This window comes from Hemicordylus capensis, chromosome 4 (assembly GCF_027244095.1).
Source record: "Hemicordylus capensis ecotype Gifberg chromosome 4, rHemCap1.1.pri, whole genome shotgun sequence".
Taxonomy (NCBI): Eukaryota; Metazoa; Chordata; class Lepidosauria; order Squamata; family Cordylidae; genus Hemicordylus; species Hemicordylus capensis.
In genome coordinates, this window is record NC_069660.1 from 215,226,293 (window position 1) to 215,250,209 (window position 23,917).

Sequence of the window (23,917 nt, forward strand, 5' to 3'; positions counted from 1 at the left end):
CACCATGGCTGCTTGTTTCCCTCAGGCCGCTGACAGGCCCGGGCCCATCCCTTGCCTGCCTTCCTCCCTCTGACAATGGCCTTGGTAGCCCCAAACAGCAGCAGTGGTTGACTGGGCTCTTCCTTGCTGTTAGTGCTGCCATGGCTGCTCATTCCCCTCAGGCTGCTGACAGGCTCGGGCCCATCCCTTGCCCTTCCTTCTGTCTCTCTCTCCCCCCCCTTCTTTTTCTCTCTTTCTTTCTCCTCCACTCGCTCTTCCCCACTCTTTCTTCCCCCCTTCCTTCATGTTTTTTCTCTCTCTCCCTCCATCCCTGAGTTAACAGATTTTGTTCATCCTGTTTCCTTATCTAATTCACACAACGGCAGCCTCCTTCTCCTGAAATGGCTCTTTCCTCCCTCATGACGTCTTTTTGCAGACCCCTGCCTGCTATCTATCTATCTATCTATCTTCCTCTCCTCTACAATCAAGAACATCTTCCGACCAGTAACAGTTGCATTCCAACTGACCTTAACCATTACAGTCTCTTCCTCCTTATCTGCATATGGAATCCCCACTGCCCAATCACCACAGGCTCCTCCTCCCTATCTGCATATGGAATCCCCACTGCCCAATCACCATGGTACTTCTGCTCTCACGGGCTCCTTCTCCCTATCTGCATATGGAATCCCCACTGCCCAATCAAGTGCTTCTGCTTGTGAACTCTGTCAGCCAATCGCCTCCTCCCCCTCTGTCAGCCAGTTGCCTCCTTTCTGCCACGTCCCCATGCATGGCCCGGCTTGGAGAATTAATAATATAGATAATGAAAAAAGTGTGCCCCAACGATCATGTATATTTGGCACAATACTCTGGTATGTCTTAATCCAATTACCACTATTATGCTACAGTCTGCCAGCAATGCCATATTGCTATAGAAAGTCAGTGCATGCCTATACAAAGTCGGCGAATAGATGTTAATTTCAGAGAACATGTAGTGTAGAAACAAATGTGTGTGCTTCTTTTGGCACACCAGCACCACCTGCCTGTCACCTTAACCTCTTGCTGTTTGGGAAGCAGTTTCTGACTCTGATATCCGGAGATGGTTCAAAGAGAGTTTACGCACCCAGTACTACTTGGCTGCAGAGTCCAAGGCCATAGCAGATAAGGGACAGTGACCAGATGAGATTTCTTTCTGATTCTACTTAAATTTTACTCCCCAACACCACACAGCCTAAGCAGGAAGGCCTTGGTTCTTCTATTATGAAAACAGATACCAGAACCTGTAGGTAGCACTGCCACCTCTCTGCCAATTAACCAGACACAGGTGAAGATGCTTCCTGTACCTTGGGGTCCAAAAGAAGGAATCCGTTATCACTTTTATGCTGTATATAAAAAGCAGTTTTCAGAGATTTGAAGGCTGTATGACAGAGCCGCTGTTAATGCAGTACACATGTTCATTTCCCTCTGCCCTGATATGATCAAACAAGGTATGTAGGGATTTTATTTTATTTTGGAAGTGCTTGCCTACAAACCTGATTCCTTCTAAATTAGGCTATGCACAGGTTATCTGTAGGAAACCTGTTGCAACTAAGGGTGGGTAGGAAGATGAGAGATGCCACAAATTAAGAGATGAAATGCAACCATTCTGAACAGACAGGTACATAGGCTACCCTGGGGTTAGAAAAATAGGAACATTTATGATAGCCTCATTTCATACGGTGTCAAAGCACAATCCATTTGTCTGTTTTGACATTATCCCTGAAGCAAGGAAATGGAGAAGCTGTTGAAGAACACTAGAGTTTCCTCATTTCCTTTTGAAATGAGAGAGAGATCTGTGAATTTGATTGAGAAGCGCCGGCAGGCAGCTGCTCCCAGAAAAGAACCTAGGCTACCTTCACTCTGAATGATGTTTTCAGACTAGCTGTCAGGAAATTACTTACTCTCTCTCTCTCTCTCTCTCTCTCTCTCTCTCTCTCTCTCTCATTAATGTTAACAAGAATTATGCCTCTCTCTCTTTTCCATCATGCCTTCTAAAGACAGTGATCTGGGGCCTCTGAAGCTTCAGGACTGAAAGTAAGCAATTGTGGATCAGCCCCCTGGATGGGAGGCCATTTGGAGCCTTATGTAAGAGCAGGGTGTGGGTATAATAATTTTTAAACCCCTCTTATCTGTTGTGTGAGATATTCAGATATGTAAAGTAAAATAAAGTTGTGCTGCCAAGTCAGTGTCGACTCCTGGCAACCACAGAGCCATGTGGTTTTCTTTGGCGGAATACAGGAGCGGGTTACCATTGCCATCTCCCACACAGTGTGAGATGATGCCTTTCAGCATCTTCCTATATCGCTGCTGCCCAATATAGGAGTTTCCCATAGTGTTAGGGGAAACATACCAGTGGGTATTCGAACCAGCAACCTCTTGCTCCCTAGGCAAGTTACTTCCCCGCTGCACAGTTATGCATGTATATTGCCCCTGCTAACTGGACATAGAGGCCGCTTTAAAAGTGGAAACTCTCTTATATCAGCAGGGAGAACAACTGTCCTTATCCAACCCCAGCACAGCCGTGGCTGTTGTTGGTGTCTACCTTGTGGTTGTTAGATTGTGAGCCCTTTTGAGCCAGGGAACTATCATGCTTCAAGAAAAGCCGTATATAAATATTCTTATTAAAATGAATGAATGAATACTATACCTGACTTTTCAGTCCGGACAGGCTCCTAAAGTATCTTACAATCTAAATAAGAATTAAAAGGTACAATATACTAGGTGGAAGTATTTATGGGATTCTAGCAGCAGTTGGACTCCGGGGCTGGCAGATGTTAACTATGTCAGTCCATGGAAGCAGGCCTTCTGTTGTTTTGCAAAGATATTTACAAGAATAGGGCCTGCCCCATTAATGGTATACCAGTCATATGTTATAGCCTGTCAGGTTCTTGACAACCTATCAAGCTGTTTTTGCAGTCCCAGGCAGGCAGCAAAAATATGGGTATTTAAGAGACCAGGTATTTAAAATCCAAGAAGAGCAATGAACCAAGATGGATAATCTTTCTAACTCTTTAGAGAGATGCTTGATTAATAACCCAGGAGGTGAACCATTCCTGGGATGTGGTACAAACTGAGCCATTTCCTCACATGAAAGCCAGCAAGGGATCATGTGGCATATTATAGGTGCAAACATGCCTTTAAAAGAAGTGTTGGCACAAGATGCATGCATCACTGCTTCTGTTGAAAAAGGAACCATTCACTCAAAAAAAGTACAGTCATGGCTGTTATTCTGACCTGGCATTCAAACTGCTGTCTAATAAGAATATCACTTGTCTGGTTTTAAACAGGCATAATTCAGAGATTTTGATTTTTCTTCTCCCACCTCAGAACTATGGAATTTTACTTTTTCTAATGCTCATCTTCAGTCCTAATTCATGGACAATGTATATCTGTAATGAACAAATCAATCCAGAACTTTCACTTGAGGCACAAATGACCAGGCTCAAACTATCATACTTCGGACACATTATGCGAAGATCCAGCTCCCTGGAGATGTCCATAATGCTGGGAAAAGTTGAAGGAAAGAGAAGAAGAGGACGACCAGCAGCAAAGTGGATGGACTCAATTATGACAGCAATGAATGCACCACTGAGAGACCTTAAAGGCCAAGTTGAAGAGAGATCATCCTGGAGAGAATCTATCTATGTGGCTGATAAGAATCGACACTGACTTGACTGCACTCACTCTTTCACGCTATACCTTAAACTAACAGTAGCTTTTTTTCTTTCTTGGAAAGATAACTTCTTAATTCTTAATTCTTTATTGGTGACAAATCACACAATTCTGATTTACCTTTCTGAGCAGAAAACATGCAAGCAAGAAGAATGTACCATATTACGGAAAAAAGCAATGCTGACTGAAATTTAATCTTGACATCCAAATTGTGCTCTTAGAGCAGTAGGGTCATTTACACATTTTGAAAAGGTACTTTTTTTGGAAATTATCATGAGACAGCATTTCTGTGTATACTGCCTGTATTTTGCTGGCACCTCATAATCTCCTACTAATAGCATCTAAAGAATGGTCTAACCTGGATTTTCACAGGGACAGATATTCTGTTCTATTCTCATCACATCAATTTGATTTCCTGTCTAAAGAACTAGCAAATGGCTTTAACGTGATTATCACAATCACTCACTGGTTAATCGGGATCTTTAAAATTAATTCCCTAGATCAGATTTTAAATTTCTCAATAGGCTGCTTTAGTTTCTTCAGAGCTGACACACTATATGTGCTATATAAAATAGTAAATAATAGTAATATCAATATTAGCTGTTGACACAAGAGCTGGTGTGGTGACCTGGGTAAGAGTGTTCATGGTGAGCCAAACAAATTCCAGTTCCTAACTCACCTCAGCTCACTGGGTGGCCTTAGCCTAAAGCATTAAGAGTCACAACCCTTTATCTGTAACCAGTAGGTGAAGCCTCTCCTTGACTGGTCAGTCATTCTGCATAGATTACACTTCTAGGTAAATTCAAGAAATTAAATGAATTTTTTTCATTAAATGAAATTTTCAAGAAAGTAAAATAAATGTTTATTAATGTGCTTGCATAAGGGAAGTAAAAGAACAGTTTGAAATCTGTAGGATTTCAGTTTCAAACATTATTCATTTTATTGTGCAATGACCATATATGATAAAATTTAAATCATAGTAAATTTGAATCTGAGAAAGATATTTTGCTTCTCTTTGGCATTATGTTGTTTTGGAATTATTGATCCAAATAATTCCAAATTATTATTGAATTATTGATTAGTGTTAAAAATCTCTCAAGGACAGTAACAGTTAAATTAGGATTATTTATTTTCTGCCCCACCCCCAATTGTCTCCCAGACATATTTCAGTGCTAAACAATGGTGCATTCAGTTACTTTAAGAGGCGGGTTACTTTAAGCGGTGGGAGTGTTCATGCAAAACTTGATATCTGTAGGTAATCAGGAAGTATGATATTCAGAATTTCTTCAAAAAACTACCAAAAAAGTATTTAAAACTTCCCCCAGTATATTCTGGTGTAAAAAGCAGTGCATTCAACTAATTTCAGTGGCAGGATTGTGTATGTAAAATTTTGTATGACTTTATTTTGCACAATTTCTTCAAAATATAGAATAGATATGGGGATAATACTGGCCTACCTAACAGGGCAGTTATAAGGATTATCAGAACAATGTAGGTGAAGTACTTTGAACAGTTAAAATTGATATATAAATGCTGTGCTTTATTATCTTAATTTTTAAGAATCAGATTTTCCAGTTGCCCTTTTGCCCAAACATTATCAGGGATGTTGCAAAATAGTTTGATGCTGCATCAGCTATCAGTTCTCCATAGAGTAGTAGTCTGGCTTCTTTACATCTAATTATCAAACAGATGCAGTAAGAGGGACATGGTATAAATTATCATGGCATAAATTAATATTTACCTTAGCCTTTTTACTAGGATTCCATCCTATCCAACATTCCTGATACCTAACGTGCAACGCGATTCTCTTTGTTCAAGAGGTAAAATAATCAGTGAGATTTAACTCCTCTTAAGGAAACATAGGAAGGATTCGAACCTTAGCCTTGCCACCCTTTTTGCTTTTCTCAAGTAATTATTCTAGCAATAGCATCGACACGGTGATGGACTCTTCCCTGCTTTTATTCTGTTCAGAGCAACATACATGCCCTACCTAAAAAGAAGGCGGAGAAGGGGCGGGCCATGTAAGCGAGGTCTGCGTGCTGCCGTCACCGCCTGGCACAACCGAGCATGCGCGCTCTCTACCTATCGCCAGTGCCACAGAGGCAGCAAAATACTAGAGTTTAGACACAGCCAAAAATATAGGCAAAATTTAGAGTTTAGACAAAATAAAATATCAGAGTTTAGTATTCTTCCCCCCCCCCCCAGTAATTATTGAAAGCTGCCACTGTCAGTGATTCACTATGGGCTCCATAGATTTAAACAAAAATCACGTTTGCACATGAAATAAGATGTGTTAAAAAGCATAAACTAGTGTCTCGATACTTCTCCACTCCAGCCCCACAATTGGGAACGCCTCACTTCGGCTCCTGGCGAGGAAGGAGGGGATTTCTGAGGGTGGTTAAAAAAAAACTTACAATGTAGACTCAGAAGCTTCCTATCCGGGCAATGAAATGCGTTACTCTCGCAGATTCTTATCTCTATATCCACAAGGGAGATAAAAATGCTTTTATGGTTATGACATCTCTCCTACTGGCCTTCCCTTTCTCTGTGATGGTGAGAGGTTGGATGGGTTGGCTCAGAGGGCGGAGTTTCTGGTGACAGGCGTGGCGTGTGAAAGAACTGCCGACCGGTTGCAGTTAGCCCTGCGCTTCCAAGCCCCGCCCCCGTGTCCCGTGCTTCCCGGTGCCGCAACGAACTTGAGGCTTGCAGCTTGTTATTGCGAAGAGCGCGAGCCAGGAAAAGATGTTCGAGAGCCTGCGCGAGCGGCTTCTGAGCGTCCAGCAGGACTTGACCTCAGGGTGAGTGGCCGCTGCTGCCCGCAGAGAGAAAGTTGCCTGCTCCCTGGCGTGACTTGGGCGCGCGCACTAGGGGGAGCGCGCCAACGGGGCTCGGGAAGGGACGAAGCAGCAGCAGCAGCAGCAGCGTAGAGAGAGGGAAAGCGAGCGAGTCGCTCAAGACTCAGCTCACTCAGGGATGCCTTGTTGCCTCTACCGTAGGGCGCGAAGCCTTTCTCGGTGCACTTTGTCCCTGGGGACGGGACGCATTCCCAAGCAGTAGGGACAGTCGTGTTAGTCGGCTCTAGGAGAAGCAGTGGCAGGGTGCTGCTGAGAGGCCCGTTGGAGAGTGGCAACGCAGTCCGCTGCTGCGTGTTTTTACTCGGAAGTGAGTTCCGCTGAGTTCAGCGGGGCTTTCTCCCCGATAGTAGGGGTGCACAGGAGTACAGCCTAAGCTGTCAGTCTAGCCACGCCTGCCAAACAGTAAGCCCTGCCGAATCCATTGGCGCTTAACCTCGGGTAAACAGGCATAGGATCGCGCTGCTTAGAAACCTGTTGTGGGACTTGAGCTTTTGTGGGTCGGAGGCGACTTTGCGACTCTCTCAATCAAGTACGTTGCCAAACAGCAGGGGTACGTTGTCTCCGCAGGGGTGAGGCAGCGTCGCAGTGTTCACAGAGTCGGGGTTGTGTGTGTGTTTTGACTGGATGAGTGTTTACAAAAAAGTCACGTTCTCTTGCTCTGATTTGGTTAAGAATAGTCCCGCCCTGGCTGTGCGCTTCACACATTGCGAATTCTAACTTGGAACCCTCGGTTCATGAATAAAAGTATTGAATGAGCTGCCAAACCATGCTCTCCCCATTGCTGCCTGATTGTGTGCGCGCGCGCGCACACACACACACACACACACACACACACACACAGTGTTTCTAAGGACAGCTAATCTGAGATGAGAGTGTATAGCTGCGTACACTATAGATTTAGTTTTATACTAGATCGTAGTTCCATACTTGTGTAAGAAGCTCATTGCACACAGAATCTAACCAAGACCATAAACTCTCTTGTCCTTTATTTTCTTTGATGCTTATGCTTCTTTGGGTTAAAGTCCTATGTGCACACTGAAATCACATGGACACTTCCTGGCAGTGGGTGGGGGGGTGTCTCTTCTAGGGTTCTATGGCAGTCACAGGAATCTCAGTCTGGGTTTTATTTTGTTATTCAGTTTTTATACCACCTTTCATAATGTATCTCAAGGTGGTATATAATGGATCTCAAGGTTGGGACCATAGCAGGAGGGAAAGTAGGGGTGTGGACAGGCCAAATTCTGTGGTTTGATCGAACTTGGGGGCGTAGCTATAATTGAATGAAAGGGTTCAAAGATCATGGGCCCCCAGCTCCATCCCTCCCTATTTTCTGCATTGTCTCCCTCACTGTGGGGGGCCGCCCAAGAGAGGGATGAACACGGGCCCCCTCTCCCCTAGCTACGCCCCTGGTCGAACTGACTGGCTGGTCCAGTCTGTTCAATCAAACTGGTTCAGTGGATCAAGGGGCAATGCTTGTAAAGGGGAATCAGGTGAGGATTCCCATTTACACGCAAAGGGGAATCCTGGTTTTTAAATGTCTTCTAAAGGGTGTGTGTGGGTGGTGAGAGGACACTTTTAAAAGTGGGTGCTTACTGGCTTGGTTCCCCCCCCCCCACCAGCAGCCCATCCGCATGGTGCAGTGCAGTTCTGAAACTGACCTTGCCTGTGCGGAGGCCATTTGCATGTTTGTGTGATCCCCCGTTACCCGTGGTCACCATGGTAGGTGCAGAAAATATTGAAAATTGATAGGGCAGACATTCTAGTGTGCCGTTGCCACCACAGGGGAGTGTGATCGATCCGAGTTTATCTAGAGTCACCAAAGTCTGGGTGAGCCTGGGTTAGTTTTAGTTGGATAAATGCACGCATCCCTGGAAGTCAACGTGAATCTGGATTTATCTCTTTTATACATTGTTACATATGACACACCAGTAACTGGTAGGCGTATTCTTTTGCAACAAACATTATAATGTGATGAGTTGTTTTGACATGCTCTCTGTGTTTCTGTCATTAACCTTGCTTAAGGAAATCTGCTCCTCATTCCAGAATGTCAGAATTCTCTTTATCATTGGGATCTCCTTATCAGGGAGACCCGAGTTCAAATCTCCATTCAGCCATGAGACTTGCTGGGTGACTCTGGGTCAGTCACTTCTCTTTCAGCCTAACCTACTTCACAGGGTTGTTATAAGGAGAAATTTAAGTATGCAGTACACTGCTCTGGGCTCCTTGGAGGAAGAGCGGGATATAAAATGTAAAATAATGCATATGTACACTGCCATGGTTTTTCTGTGCTAAATTGTAAAAGGAATGATTAGGATGTGCATGAAATGAATTTTGCTTTCTGTTTCGAGCTCAAAATGAAATGCAAAACAGCCAAAATGTTCTGTTGAAACAATGGTCGAGCTGGCTGTTTTGATGGAACAACTCGAAACATTTCAAGTGATCCAGCTATAGGGAGCAATGGGGAAAGTCTAAACACCCCATTGTTCCCCATGGATAGCTCCTAGGGACACCAAAGTGGGTTGTATGATGGGTGCAATCTACTACCCAGCCCACAAAAGAAATGGGCAAGCAGGTGATTTTAAACAAACTTTTAACCTTTCACCAAAACCCCTATCGGTTCTTATGCGGGTTTTGGGGAACGTTTTTTTTTTTAATTAAATCACCTGCTTGCCCTTTTTATTTTGTGGGTTGGGTGGTAGGTAGCACCCATCATGCCCTACCACACAACCCACTTTGGTGTCCCTAGGAGCTTCCCATGGGGAACAATGGGGTGTTTTGAGTTCCCCCATTGTTTCCTATGGCTGGAACAAGCTGCACTCCCGGACTGCAGTGCGCACAAGTTTTGCATTACTATTTGCATGAAATCTGTCCCTCCCAACACAGAACACACATTTCAAACACAATCCAAAAATGACCAAAAAAGAATCACTGATCCAGAATCTACTGCCAGCTGCAGTGCTTGCACACAAGTTGCTGTCTCACACAGAATTGGTGCCTTATGTTACCTCTAGCATTGCAACAGCTGCCACAGCAGCACTCTTACTTATTAGCAAGCATAGCAATAAGCTCAACTAGAGCACATCTTGTCTGAATGCAGATTGCAGAACAAATGCACAAGTTAATCTCAAGATCAAATATGAAGCTCATCACAGCAATCACCAAGAAACATTACACACACACACACACACACACACAGCTGCCAGTGTCCATTTCTCACCACAACACTATATCACAAACAAAACAAACTATAACTCAAGGAAGGCAGGCACCTTGCCTTTGTCAATCTACGATTCAGCAAAACCAGATAAGTTATAGCAGCAGTAGCACAGCATATTATACTCAAGGCTGAGAAAAGAAAACCACAAAATCAAACCTACCTTCTTCCTGTCTTGATGTATCCTCTTCCTCAAGAGAGACACAGTAAAAGGTCAGGCTTGTTCGCTTTCTTTCTCTGCCTCCCAGTCCCTTTGAATAGGTTTTGAATTTGAAATTCCCTCCTTTTCTGTTCCCCCTCCCTGGCCACTGGGGCCACAGTTGCCCATGACAACACTTGATTTGTATGATGATGAGCCAACCAAGGAGATTGCAAGCCAATCGGAAGCCAGTGATAGAAAACCAATCAGCAAGGGAAAAACAGACCCCACAAAATGGCACTTGGAGCATCGAAATGTTTTGATTGAAAATGGATTGTTTTGCTCCAAGCTTGAAATAGGCCCTTTTTAAAAAGTGTTTTGAGCTCGAAACACTCAAAATGGCCCGTTTCAAATCAAAATGTTTTGCTGGTGAAATGTTCTGCACATCCCTAGGAATGATCATTTTTCAGTATAGAACTATAAATGGTATAAAAGCAGTAAAACAACTCTAGTTCTCATGTAGTTCAATAACAATACAGTATGTGCTAAATGTTAGAAGTGGGAATTCTACAGCATCAGCTCTTAGCACTGCAGTAACCTTTTCTAGCCTCTGGAGGCAGGATAAGATGTTAATAGGTCTGTCTTGGTCAGTTAGAGTCAGTTAAAATTGTTCAATTGTTGAAGGCTAGTGCCTGTCTGGGTATGTTGTTCAATGGCTCTCTCTTAGTGTGTGATGTTTAGTTTCTTAATTTTTTTTGTTTTTGTTTTTTCAACTCAACCTACTGTCTCTAGATAATCGCTTGGGCTAAACTTCTTTACCACCCAAGCATACTCTGCTTTGTGAGGACTTTAATGTTTCTCCTCACATCCCTCAACAATAGATAGGCGTTCTGAAAAGTGTTGTGTGTAGTCACTGTGACCAGCCAAAGACGACGAGAAAGCCATTTTCAATAGCTGGGACAGATTTTGCCTTCAGGGAAAATTTGACAAAAAACTATTCTGTAAAATTACTGAGATTCTGTGATTATTTACTACAATCTAGACTAGATTTAAATCAAAAATAGTTACTTAGACCCTTTGTTACACTTGATGGCTTGTAACACTTAAGAGGTGAGAGAGATACTGTGTTGACAAGTAAACATGAATGTGAGTAGTGAATGATATCCCGTTAATAGAAAAATCTGTCAGCAGCAAAATCCTCTGTACTACTTGTTGATGAAATAAACATTAATGCTAGACCAGAGTCTAGCATTAGCAGTAAAGTGTACATGGTTCCTACAATTGGTGTTTAATATCTATAGAAAAGCATACATGGCTGACTATTGTGTAAGGGAAAGAACAGTGTGAAATGGCTTCTTAGTTTATGAAAGGATATAAGAAATAAAGTTGTGTTCTGTCTTATTCTTATTTGCAGTGTTATGTTGAAAACTCAGGCAGCTTTTTATTTTTATTTATTTATTTACTTGATTTATATACCGCCCTTCCAAAATGGCTCAGGGCGGTTTTTGTCTTTCTTAGACTTTCATAATAGCAGAGGTTCCCCTGAGATTTGCCCTTGCTTCACACATATGACTTCCTACTATAAACTAGTACTTTAGAATGCTTTATTAATCTAAATGATTTCCCCCCTTTTTAATTAACAAGACGCTGAATCTTTACCAATTTTTAAATGAATGTGTAGTGACCAGACTCCTCTCCCTCTAGAGAGTTAACAGGAAGTGAGCCCCTGTCTCGACTGACAGGCTGGTGACCTCCAGGGCCTGACCAATCAGTCTACCAGGTGGGTGGGACATAAGAGTTGCAGGGGAGTTCTGGGAACAAGAAAGGAAGTTTGGGCAGTGAGTGTGGACTATAATGACGCCTCATGGCGGAGCTGCAGGATAATCTCTTAGGGTGAGAGATCTGCAGGAGGCTTGATTCAAGGAGTTCAAGGAAAAAGAAGCCAGGGCTTCGGCTTCGGGAATTTAGTCTAGGGGAAAGCTTGTTTAGTCAGACTTTGCGTTAGGGATTTTATTTTGCTTTCTGTGTGGTACTTTGCATTTCAAATATCTGTTCTTTGCAACTGAGTAACTATGATTTTAATGTGCGCCTCCCCAGAATCATCTGGGTACTTTTGAAGCATTCTTGTAACCAACTAATTATTTTGAAGTGTTTCTAAAAAGCCAAAAAGCCTCAGACAGAACCAGTCTGTAGTAATTGAATAAAAGTTTTTCTCTATGTTTTTTACAAGTCTCAGAAGGTTGGTTATTAAGCCAGCAGTAGGAGGGGGATTTTCTCTGGTGCAAATGCTCAAAGGGAGCTTGCCAAATTAACAATTAACTCGATGTGCAGACAGACGCCTGGGAGAACAATTGGTTTTATTCTTGCCTGGTAGCAAGGGGGAGTAGATATATTTTGGTATTTGCCCACTACCCAGTTACAGAGAGACTTTGGACTAAAGCACTCTAGCCCAGCAGTTGAACCTCAGAAAGCCTCAGAGTGCTTGGTGGCCACGAGATTAACCTACCAGAATATTTTCTTTTCTTTCTTTCAGGGTTTTGGAAAGTTAAGGATTTTTAATTGTTTGTAGGCAGCCTCTCTGAGCATGCTGTGGAAATGACTCATCGCTTATAGGAGTCATTCCTGAGCAAAGTGACTGAGAAGGCTTCTAAGAGCCAGTTAAAACTGGTTCAGCCAGTTTATTCATTAACTGGCCTGAGTCAGGAAAGGAAATTTTCCACTACCCATAATCCACTACAAAATGGCTAGAGCAGTTGTATAGTTTCAAGTTGCTTCAAGTTGTTAACTCATGCTAGAGAATACTTAGTCTGTGTATGTACTTGCAGTGGAATGGTGTAGTTGAGTCCTGAGTTGGCAGAATGGAGTATGCATTGCATTTTTGAATTCTTCTTTACATACATCATTATTTGTAAATAGAAAATTAAACATAGTGGAGGACTGGCCTAAAACCTTCCTCCTTGTTCTAGTTTTTCCAAATTGGGGGGGAACATTAAATATGGCATCCCCAGCTGCAGTCTCAAGTGGTCTGGTCCTTCTTGCTATCTAAAGATTCGATTGTTTTATTCATGCTGCTGTGTATTTATTTCAGAATGGATGCAGAAGCTGTGCAGGTATCCCAGTGAGGTACTTGGGTGGCAGGGGGAATGCAGAAAAACTAACAAGCTGAGAACCTTTTGTACAAAGCTGCCGTACTGTAGGTTTTAATGCATTTTTGTATGTGTTTTTCTAGGCTGAAGACGTTGGGTGACAAATCAAGAGAAGCCAAAATAAGCAAACAGAGGTGCTGTTGAATTTTTTTAAAAGATGTTTGATATATAAATACTTGATTCTAAAGAACATCAAGATAATTCACATATTTTTATTATATCTACAATGGATATCACACTATTATAAAGATTGTTTAATAAGTCATATTTATTCAGTGAGAATACAAATAATATTTATATGACCGAATATAGAAATATATATTTGAAAAATTCCATTTTTAATTTTGAGACTATATTGTAGCTTGACCTTTATTAATTTGTTGTTTAAAATGATAGTGAAGCATAGGATCTTATGCTGTGCTCCAGGTAGTATTATATGGAGGAACCACCTCTGTTTGTGCCACCATTGGGAGCTGCTTACACCCTGACTTGGGATGATGGCAGCAACAAGTGATATTAGAATCGGCACCCTGGTAGGACCCATATGAACCCGCTGAGAAGAATTTTGGGGTTGTAATGGAATTCAGATGATGATAAATGTGACATCTTACATTATGTTCATACAAACCAAACAGACTGCGATGACTTTAGAAAAAACTGTAAATCTTACTTCATAGTAATCTCCCCAGATTGCCTTGACACTTAATAGTTCTGATAGTGATTGCTGAAGAAAGTGTCTTGTTAGTTCTAAAGATGGATTTGAGGAGCTCTGTAGGTCTTCTACACTTAATACAATTCTATAACTTTAGTTACAGGTCTGCCCAGTGTTTGCCAGAATTTTCTGCTGGATTAGACTTGCTGAGCAGGTAAGTTACTTCTTATAAACTTACTGTTCAGTTTCAGTGAAGTTATAATTCTGCTTGAATCTTTTTCTGGATGCATGGATGTGACCAGTGAAGAGAAATACAGGTGAATTTCACTATACGCAGTTCTGCATATCCACGGGTGTCTGACACATGACCTCATTATCCGTGGATACAAAGGGTTAAAACCCATATATCCATGGTTTTGGGATGGCCGGAAATGACCTTGGAGGTAATTTCTGGCCACCATTTTGTAAAGAGGAGCCATTTTGTGGCTCATTTGGTTTAAAAACAAGTATTTTCCCTCATGATTTTTTGTGGGGAAATGGGAAATTTGGGACTTGTGGGGGGCATTCCTGGACAGCTGGACATGCGCAGAGCATAGTAGGGCACTTTATTTGGCTTTTTTCCATGTTTTTCCTCACATTTTTGGGCCAGTTTCCCACCTCCAGGAACTTAACCCCAACTCCCCAATCCCATTGACTTTGATGCCCCATTATCTGCGGTACCATTATTTGTGGTTGTAGCAGAGAATGGAACCTCTGTATTTTATGTATTTTATTTAGCATATCTATATACTGCTCCAAACATGCATCTCTGGGCGGTTAACAATAAAATAACACGAATTAAAACATTAAACATTAAAACAATAAAAACCAGTAACAGATTCTATAAATCTAATTAAAAGCCTGGATGAATAAATGTATCTTCACAGAACTTTTAAATCTGTCAAGAGATGCAGAGGCTCTTATTTCTTCAAGGAGTTTATTCCAAACTTCGGGCTGGAGAAGGCCCGTCTTTGAGTAGCTACCAAATGAACTGCTGACAACTGCAGGTGAACCTCCACAGATGATCATAATAGGCGGCAGGGCTCATAATGGGGAAGGCGTTTTCTTAAGTACCCTGGGTCTGAGCTTTTTAGAGCTGTATAGGTTATAACTAGTATTTTGTCAGTAACATATTGGTAGCCAGTGTAATTCTTTTAATATATAGATGTAATATGGTCTCTTTGAGATGACCCAGAGATCAACCTGGCTGCTGCATTTTGCACCAGTTGTATTTCAGGACTACTTACAAAGGTAGCCCCACATAGAGCACTTTTCAGTAGTCAAGTCTGGAAGTTACCAGCATATGCACTACTGTTCTAAGGTCGTTTATTTCAAGAAATGGATGCAGTTGGCATATCAGCCGAAGCTAATAAAAAGCACCTCTGGCCACTGCCTCAACCTGAGACACTAGAAACAGCCGCACTAAAACAAAACTTAGGTCTGTGTATGTTCTAAAAATGTGTAAAACAGTAGTTTGTAATGTAGATCCTGACAGTTGTGGAAAGTATTATTAAAAAAAATAATCCGGCTGAATTTACTATTTAACAGCCTAATTCTGTCCTTGCTTGTTCAGAAGCAAGTATTATTGAATTCACTGAGACTTGCTCCCAGGAAAGGATTTCCAACTACGTTAATTTACATGGATGGCTTAAGCAGAAATCCCATATTTGCAATGCAGCGAGCATTGGTTCAACATAGTTAATGTTCAGATTGAAAACAAAGATAGATTTTTCAAGGAAGGCATATTTCACAAGACGTCTATGTTTTATTTCAGTTTTATTTGTGGAAATGTTTGTTTTTTGCAATCATTCGGCATAATAGTAAATTTACAATCCCCACACTTCTGTAGACTTCTTGTTTCACTGTATTGGATAACTGCTGCCCCCGCCCCCCCGAATCTGTTTTCATTCAAAACAACAACCCACCCCCCACCCCATTAGTTCAGTTTTCTAGTCTTCATTGTTTGTAAAAGGCTACCATGAAAAGCATGATTTATGCCTGGTAAGGACCTGAAGGCAAAGGGAGGCTACTTAGCTGTAGCATTTCAAATTATGATCTTGGTCTTTTTGCAGAATTCTGAAAACATACCTGTTTTTGAAAGTTTTTTTTTTTAATGGGGCAATAGCAAGTGGGCCATAGCTCAGTGGTAGAGTGGTAGAGCACATGCTTTGCTTGAAGAAGGTCCTGGTTTCAGTCCCTGTCATATTATTATTATTATTATTATTATTATTATTATTATTACATTTATGTCCCACTCTTCCTCCAAGGAACCCAGAGTGGTGTACTACATACTTGAGTTTCTCTTTCACAACAACTCTGTGAAGTAGGTTAGGCTGAGAGAGAAGTGACTGGCCCAGAGTCACCCAGCTAGTATCATGGCTGAATGGAGATTTGAACTCGGGTCTCCCCGGTCCTAGTCCAGCACTCTAACCACTACACCACGCTGGCTTTCTAGGAAGGGTGGGGAAGCACCTGTGTTTGAAACCCTGGAGACAGAACCACTGCCGGTTAGTGTAGACCAGGGCTGCTCAACTTCAGCCCTCCTGCAGATGTTGGCCTACAACTCCCATAATCCCTGGCTATTGGCCACTATGGCTGGTGATTATGGGAGTTGTAGACCAAAAACAGTCAGGGGGCCTAAGTGGAGCAGGCCTGGTATAGACAGTTGAGCCCATGGGGCCAATGGTCTGACTGTATTCAGGCAGCATTGTATTTTCCATGAACAACTGTAGTTTTATCCACTGTGAAGTACTTAATAAAGCAACACAAAGATGCCACAACCATGAGACTATTTTACTTGATACAGCACAAGCAGTTTTTGGGGGTTATTGCATATTTTTGCAATATCCACCCTGTGACGAGGAGATATCCATCCTTTAATAAACTTCTCAAAATTAAATGAAAAGATGCTTCTCAAACCAAGTTTCCTTCTTATTTTTTAGGCATATTTATAAATATTGGCCACAGTCTGCATGTTTAGAAGTAAGTCCCACTGCATCCAAAGGTTCATACTCTCATGAAACTGTACATAGATTGCAACCTTAGGCATGCTTAAGCTCCCTGGCTGGCATCCTGACTAACAAGGTGTGCATGTAAGTAGGGTGTGTGGTCATACAGCAACACCCCTTGTACAACACCCCCATCCTCCTGCACTCATGCTGTTGCAGAAGAGGCTAGGAGTCCAGAGCAACCCCCCACCTTCCAGAAGTGCTTGGTCAGTTTGGAAATGCGTCTCAGAGGGCCAGTCATGTGTTTTCAAAATTACTGAGCACTTCTGGAGCTCAGAAAGCACTCTGGATTTCTAAGCCCTCTTGTGCAACAGTGTGCGCTCAGGAGGACAGGGGGAGTTGTATGAGCGATGCTGCTGAGTGCCCTTGTACCATGTTTACATGCACACTTTGTTAGGATGTCAGCCTGTGATTTCAGTGTACTTAAACACACCTAATTGTCCTGGACTGTAACCATCATCTTTAAATATAAGCAATTTCCAATGTTATCACTGTTTCCTTTTGGAAAGGTATGAAGATACTTGGGCAGCCCTTCACAGAGGAACAAAAGAGTGTGCAAAAGCTGGAGAGGTAAAACATGTACAGAAATCAATATGCACGTATTTTATGAAAAGCTTATTTGTATTTAGGTGTCTTGCATTCAGGAAGTTAAATTGCACACTGCTTTCATCCTCATGAGCATTCACCATGTAGTATCAGTTTGTAGGAATCCTGAATATTGATGAGTCTGAGCCTTCTACATAGTTTTAAATTTTGTGGTCTAGTCTCAGTTGGTAACTTATCGATTAAGGGCCCATTCACGTTATAGCATTTTGCATCATAACGTCTTCAAATGGTATTGAGTTGCATGGAATCTGGAGTCTGGTTCATAGGGAAAATAAAACTAACTGAAAGCTCATTAATGTTAAGAAATGAATTCAGAAGCAAACACTTCTGCTTTCCTTATAATTTGTCAAATGGGAATTGTAAATCTGTTACCATGAGATTCATGATCTTGAGAAATTGTTCAGAGAACACAGATTTGCTGAGTGACAACTACAGTTCCCTGCCCAGCTCTTGGTAACCTTTCTCTTCTGAAAGGCCAGAGGAGATACACTTATACAACCTGCTGTGTTCCCAGATCTGCCAGATTTTGATTGCCAGGGAATGATTCCTATTTGCCACTGGCAATACGGTATCTGCCTGCTTGCAAAACACAAATATAAGCAGCTGCCAAATGGAACTGCCATGTTTGTCACAGAACAGAAGTTGTGCTTATCCCTGTAGATTGACATGCCCATATTTATAAGGAATACTTGTGTTACTTAGCTGCACATTTTCCAGCACATTTCTAAATTCACAGGGACCTAGAAGAAAGAGAAAAACATAGTACAAGAAACCTAATGCAAGTAAAGGTGTTCATCAGCAGAGTTAAAATTCTGCATAGGTCCTTTGTTGTTGAATGGATTTAAGACCAAATGAAAGCGTGCACTATGTGACTGCATGTTGTCAGGTCATATAACTCAAATCAAATGGGGGTTAGATGTGCTTGATTAGGTGCTGTTTCTGTAAATGTAGTACATAGAACCAATGTAAACTGATATGTATTGCACATTTTTGTTAAAATGCTGTGCTAAATCTTGGGGATGCAGTGCTACTTTTAAGGACCTCAACAATCCCTTCCCTAGAGTGCAACTTTGAAGGCATTTTAAAAATATTTCTTTGGGGGAAATGCTCATAACTATATCTGTTGTTATACTGATCTGCTGCCACCACATATCCTTCCTTGTGATAGGAGCACTCTAGAAAACCATATGCAGTAGCTTGGTTATCAGAATTTTGCCTCACAGTCTCTCCCTAATTCAGCCTCCTCACCTTGGACACACAGCTAAAATAAACTTTTCTGTTGCTTTCCTTCACACAGAACACATTCCCTTTTTTCTTCTGATAGCACCGCCTTCTGGGCTTTGAGGTTCATTTAGCTCTTCTTCTCTTTCAGCTCTCTGCCTCCTTAGTAATCTCAGCTCACAGACTGGTCTTTCCCCTCATAATCTGCTGAGGTTTTCCCCCCATCTTTCCCCCCATCTTTCGTCTCCTTGCTAGCTGACTGGCTTTCTCCCCAGTGAGCAGGTTTATATGCCCCTCTTGCCAGATTACCTCACCTCTCTCTTTTCTTGGCTTTTTAATCTCTCCTTTACATTGGTTTACAATCTGAGCCTTTTAACTAGTCCAGATGGTATCTTAATTGCCCAAAGGACTTCTAGTCCACTACTAACCAATCGTCTGTGCACTTTTTCATTTCCTAACTTGAATACTTGGAGAGGTCCAGTTGCACGTCCTGTCAGCTGAGCTCCTAACTGTAAATGGTTATCTCATAGCCAAGCTTACAGCCTGTCAAAACAGTGTATCGGATAAGCAGTTCTTTACCTTGGCCACTATCTGTCAGACTCTTTCCTCAGCTTTTCCACTGACTTAGAGAACACAATTGTTAATATAAGCCTCTTCTATACATTTGACCCATCAATTGCATCCAAAATAGTGAATTCTCTGCAAATACATTAGGCTGAAAATATCAAAATATGCTCAAAGGGATTGGTCCTAACAAATGTAATAAAGATGTCAGGAAGTTGCGCATCCATCTTTTGATGGTTCCCTGTCTGCCTTCTGAGTAGATATACACAGTGATACACACTGAGTAGATGTACACACATGCAGGCAAAACCATGCCCGATCTCAGTGGCACCTTGGCGGCAAACCTGCCTCTGGAGCCAGTGCCACCCTCTTAAATGGTTGGGGCTGGCAGACTGCAGGGCTCCCAGCTGACTGTGGGGGAAGGGTTTAACCCGTTTTTCCACGGGTTGGGGGTGGCCAGAAATTACCTTGGAGGTAATTTCTGACCACAATTTTTGCGGAGAAGAGCCATTTTGTGGCTCATTTGTCAAACAAACAAAAACCCCTGTGGTTTTTCACGGAATTTCAGGACCTTGGGGTGCGCATTACTTGATTGACGAAGGCCCATGGAGCACGGTAGGGCACTTTATTTGGCCTGTTTTTATGGGGTTTTGCTGCTTTTTAATATTATTTTTGAAGTCTGGGAGCCTAACACCCGCAGTCCCATTGACTTCAGTGCTTCATGATCTGTGGTTTCATTACCTGCAGTAATCTGTGGGAATGGAACCCCTGCAGATAATGAGGTCTACCTGTAGTGGACATAGATTTTTAACTCACAAACTGATACTTTTAATTACACACTATATATTTAGCACATTTTTATACCTCCCACACATGAATTAACATGATCAACAAAATTAAAATGATCAAAGGTTAAAACATGTAAAATTAAAGCAATAGACTTGCCTTTAAAATCATATTGCAAGTTAAAATCTGATTTGTTCCAGTATAGCTAAAGTCAGGTATCTAAGTATCATGGGAAGTAATGGGGCATAAGTTAGTTGTGATTATAAGTGCTGTGAGTGAGTTACACTGAACATCAGCAGAACCAGTTAGCCTATTGTGAATGGCAGTTGCTGTAGAATTATATTTATGCCTTTTGTTATCTGGCTTGTTAGCATTTTTAGAGGCCTGTAATATTGGTTGTCATGAACTTTATAACTTCAGCCTTATTCTTTGCTTTAAATTTTGCAGTTGGTGGATAGTGAAGTTGTAATGCTTTCTGCACACTGGGAGAAGAAGAAAGGCAGTCTCTCAGAACTGCAGGAACAGCTTCAGCAAATTCCAGGTTTTTTAGCAGGCTTGGAATCCATGACAGCTAGCCTGGGTAAGATTGTTGATTTGCTTAGAACAGATTTATCAGGCATTCTAATAGCTTCTGTATTGAGACTTCAGAGAATGGATCATAGCTTTGAAAACAAGTAGTGTTTGTGTTGAACACAAGTACTGTACCATACACCAGTTAATGGACAAGTTATGTCTGTTTGTGTATCAAATTCCTTTCAGGCAGCAATCCTAGTCACATTTAATGGAAATGTGTACCACAGGAGAAAAAAAGGATTTTCGAATAAACATAAATAAAAGTCAGCTGCATGTCTTATTACTGCCCAACCCCTACTGTTCTGCTTTTATGCATTTGTGCCATGCAGTCTTACCCGGTGGTGGAACCAGGGAATGGAGGCCTGGGTTCTGCCCCATCCCCAGTGGCCCTGCTGTGTGAGTGCCAGTGGCACCCTTGTGCGTTATGTCATGCGCATGTAGGCATAGCTTGATTGCCGGAGGGCCTGCATGAGCCCTCCAGAGCGTATTCCCAGCCAGCATTTGCTGGCTGGGTAAATTTATTTCTCTTCCTCTCCCTCCAGTGAGGGAGAGAAAGGGAAATAAATGCATGCAGCCAGCCAATGCTGTCTGGGAACGAACTCTGGAGGGCTTGCATGGCCCTTCCATGGCTTGTGGCCAGGTTCTTTGAACCTGTCCGCTCAGTGTTGGCACTACCCCTGGTCTTACCCATTTTCATTTGAGTACATCTTGTTCTTTGACGTGGTCTCTGTCTTTTACACCAATGGGCTATGCGCCTGCACGGAGAGCTTGTCGGAACCTAACAAGCTCAATTCTCCTGATTTAGGTGGGAACCCCGCCGCCAGCCACTATATGTGGCTGCGCCACTCCACATCCCCTCAGTCTTCGTCATCTGTACTTCAGTAGACATCATGGAATCTTCGGCTCTGCAACGAGTAGGACTGTGTTTTTCTTAGATCCTCTTGTTGTTTTTTCTCCTGTTTTCCCATTTTCGCTCCTGTTGTTGTTTTCTTTACTTCACGCAGTAGTGTTTTTTTTTCTTGGCATTTTTATTTTTAAGCCTCCCCCCGCCGTTCTCTCCCGGTTTGTTTGGCTCTGGTCCCATACGGGACGGGGCTTTGTGGCTGTGCTGTCGGACAAGTTGCCTAGGCCTGCTATACCTTCGACAGCAACACCCTCTTAGGTCCCTTCAGTACCTCCGAAGAAGAAGAAGAAGCCAGCGCAAGTCTCTCCTCTACTAGCAGAACAGCATCTGCCTCCTATTCTTAAGAAGGAGAAGCTCCTCTCAGCTTCTTCTTCAGAGGCGCCTTTGGTCAAGAAACCAAAACTGGCCTCCTCAGTTCAAGGCTTGGCTATCGTTGATTGGGTATCAGAGAGTAGGCCGGCTGTGGTACTGGTTCCTTTGGTACCGAAGTCTACCGGCCTTTGCCCTCACACTAGTTCCCTGGTGAATAGGAAGTCACCGAACCAGATGCCTGAACGTACCTTTCCCAGTAGCAGACAGGAAAGCTTGATAGCGGCCGACGAAACGGACTATGCTATGTTGGACTATGAGCCATATTCACCTGACAGGGGCGATGTGAATTCGACGTAGCTATCCAGATGTCATTCGTCTCTCATACGTCGTGCGGTACAGTCCATCCGTGGGGATTGAAGGGCACGTTGGGACTCAGAGGACCACTCCTTTGAATGTAGATATGGGACAGACTTGGATTGACGTGGTCAGTTATACTCTGGTTGATAACCTTACTCTGTGTGGGGTTCAATGTACCACGTAGAGAACAACCCCCCCTCCTGTGGAGATTGGCACCAAGAAGACGATGTGTATAGACAGTTTCCCTCTGATTGCCGCTTTGGTTATTCTGACGATGGGAGGTCGTGGTACAGATCTTGGTACCGGGAGGAATTTGCGACTGATGACTGGGGGAATAGACATGATTTACATAGGGTCCCTTCACATTTGGAAGGAAGGGCTCGCTCTCATTCTCCTCGACAGGATCTGCGCGACCGCCTTAGTGGGCGCATGTCACCATTGGAAGTTCCGGTTCAGCCGGCGGTGATGCAGCCTTTTTCGATACCGACTACGGCAGCGGATAGGTCGGTACCATCCCCCTTGGATAACCCCTCGGAGGTTCCAACCGTCCCTCTGGACTTGGTTCCAAATCTGGTTGCACCTCCAGAGACGGATAGCGAAGGGGGTGACCCTGACTCTCCTGGCTTGGATCTAGTTTCTTTTTCTTTTTTCACGTTTTATTGGTTTTATTTATTAGAGAATATAATAAAAACATGATTACATCCAGACTTTCCAGATAACCACAGTAACATATAGCATTTCAAGAAAAACCACTGCCAACCTAATGACAATCTCCTAGATAAGAGTAGTAAGAACATATATAAAAGCAACTTCACGCAAGCTTTAGTAAATTAACAGAAGGTAAAGAACAAACTTGTAGATCCCAAATCTATGAACATAGCATTATAACAGGGAAAAAAACCAATATCTGATTAGGAGAAATAGCTCAAAAAGAACTTATAGGCTAAAATGCAAATTAACTATATTTTACTATATAATGAGGTAAAGTACTGCTTATTTTATAATAAGGTAAAGTAATATTACCAAATTATCTCATTCATAGCTAAAGATAAGTAAAGGTGTATTATATTGCTACTAGTTTATATATACATACACACACACACACACACACAAACTTTAGTATCTACTTATTATGTTTAATGTAAACTGAAATGTGGGTTAACAGAATTTTACTATATAGTAAGGTAAAGTAATATTACCAAGCTGTTTCATTCATAACTAAAATAAGTAAGAGTATGTTATGTTGCTACTAGTTATAGAACTTTGGTATCTAAATGATATGTTTAATGTAAAGACTTGAGTATCTAAGTACTATATTCAATGACTATGTCATTGTTAAAATTGATTTACTTATCGTTAAGTTCTAAAATGTGTATGCCTACAAACACTGATAAAGAATGGTAAAAGGGGGGGGGGTTAAAAATAAAAATCATCCAGCTGTGTTTACTTCTTTCCTGTCCAAAAGTAATGACAGCCATTATATCTCAGAGAGTGTCCATATCCCAATCTTCCAGAATGACCTCAAGCCAAAAAGGTACTGACTATCTGAGTTTAAAACTTGGTTTTAAGAAACCAGTCATGTTGTTTTTCACAAGATTTCTTAAAGTGACATAATCTGTTTCTTTGGATAATCCATACCATACCACCACATCTTAGAAGCAATTCTGTCTCTGTCTTGTCTAGAACTGAAATTACGGGTCTGAGTAAGAAAAGCCATAGCCTGTAGAAGGAGAGATTCCATCTCCTTGTTCTGCAATGATTGATCAAGTATTTCTTCCGGTTTAAAGATGAGCAAAGGAGGAGATTTCTCCAAACAGGCCAGTTTCTCTCCAGACAGATCAGATTGAGATTCCT

At 42.1% G+C, this 23,917-nt stretch overlaps 1 protein-coding gene across 3 annotated transcripts in view; it reads left to right on the forward strand.

Annotated features, from left to right (window-relative positions):
• Positions 1–23,917, forward strand: part of DTNBP1 (dystrobrevin binding protein 1) — a 109,885-nt gene that overhangs the window by 7,540 nt on the left and 78,428 nt on the right. The window contains exons 1-5 of one of the 3 annotated variants that reach the window (XM_053249994.1): positions 6,229–6,485; positions 13,125–13,175; positions 13,851–13,907; positions 17,250–17,310; positions 20,365–20,497. In XM_053249994.1, the coding sequence (XP_053105969.1) occupies positions 6,430–6,485; positions 13,125–13,175; positions 13,851–13,907; positions 17,250–17,310; positions 20,365–20,497 (358 nt within the window). In that variant the 5' untranslated portion in view covers positions 6,229–6,429. Of the gene's footprint in view, positions 1–6,228; positions 6,486–13,124; positions 13,176–13,850; positions 13,908–17,249; positions 17,311–20,364; positions 20,498–23,917 lie in introns of those variants that run through there. The other 2 variants (XM_053249996.1, XM_053249997.1) reach the window with 2 other exon arrangements.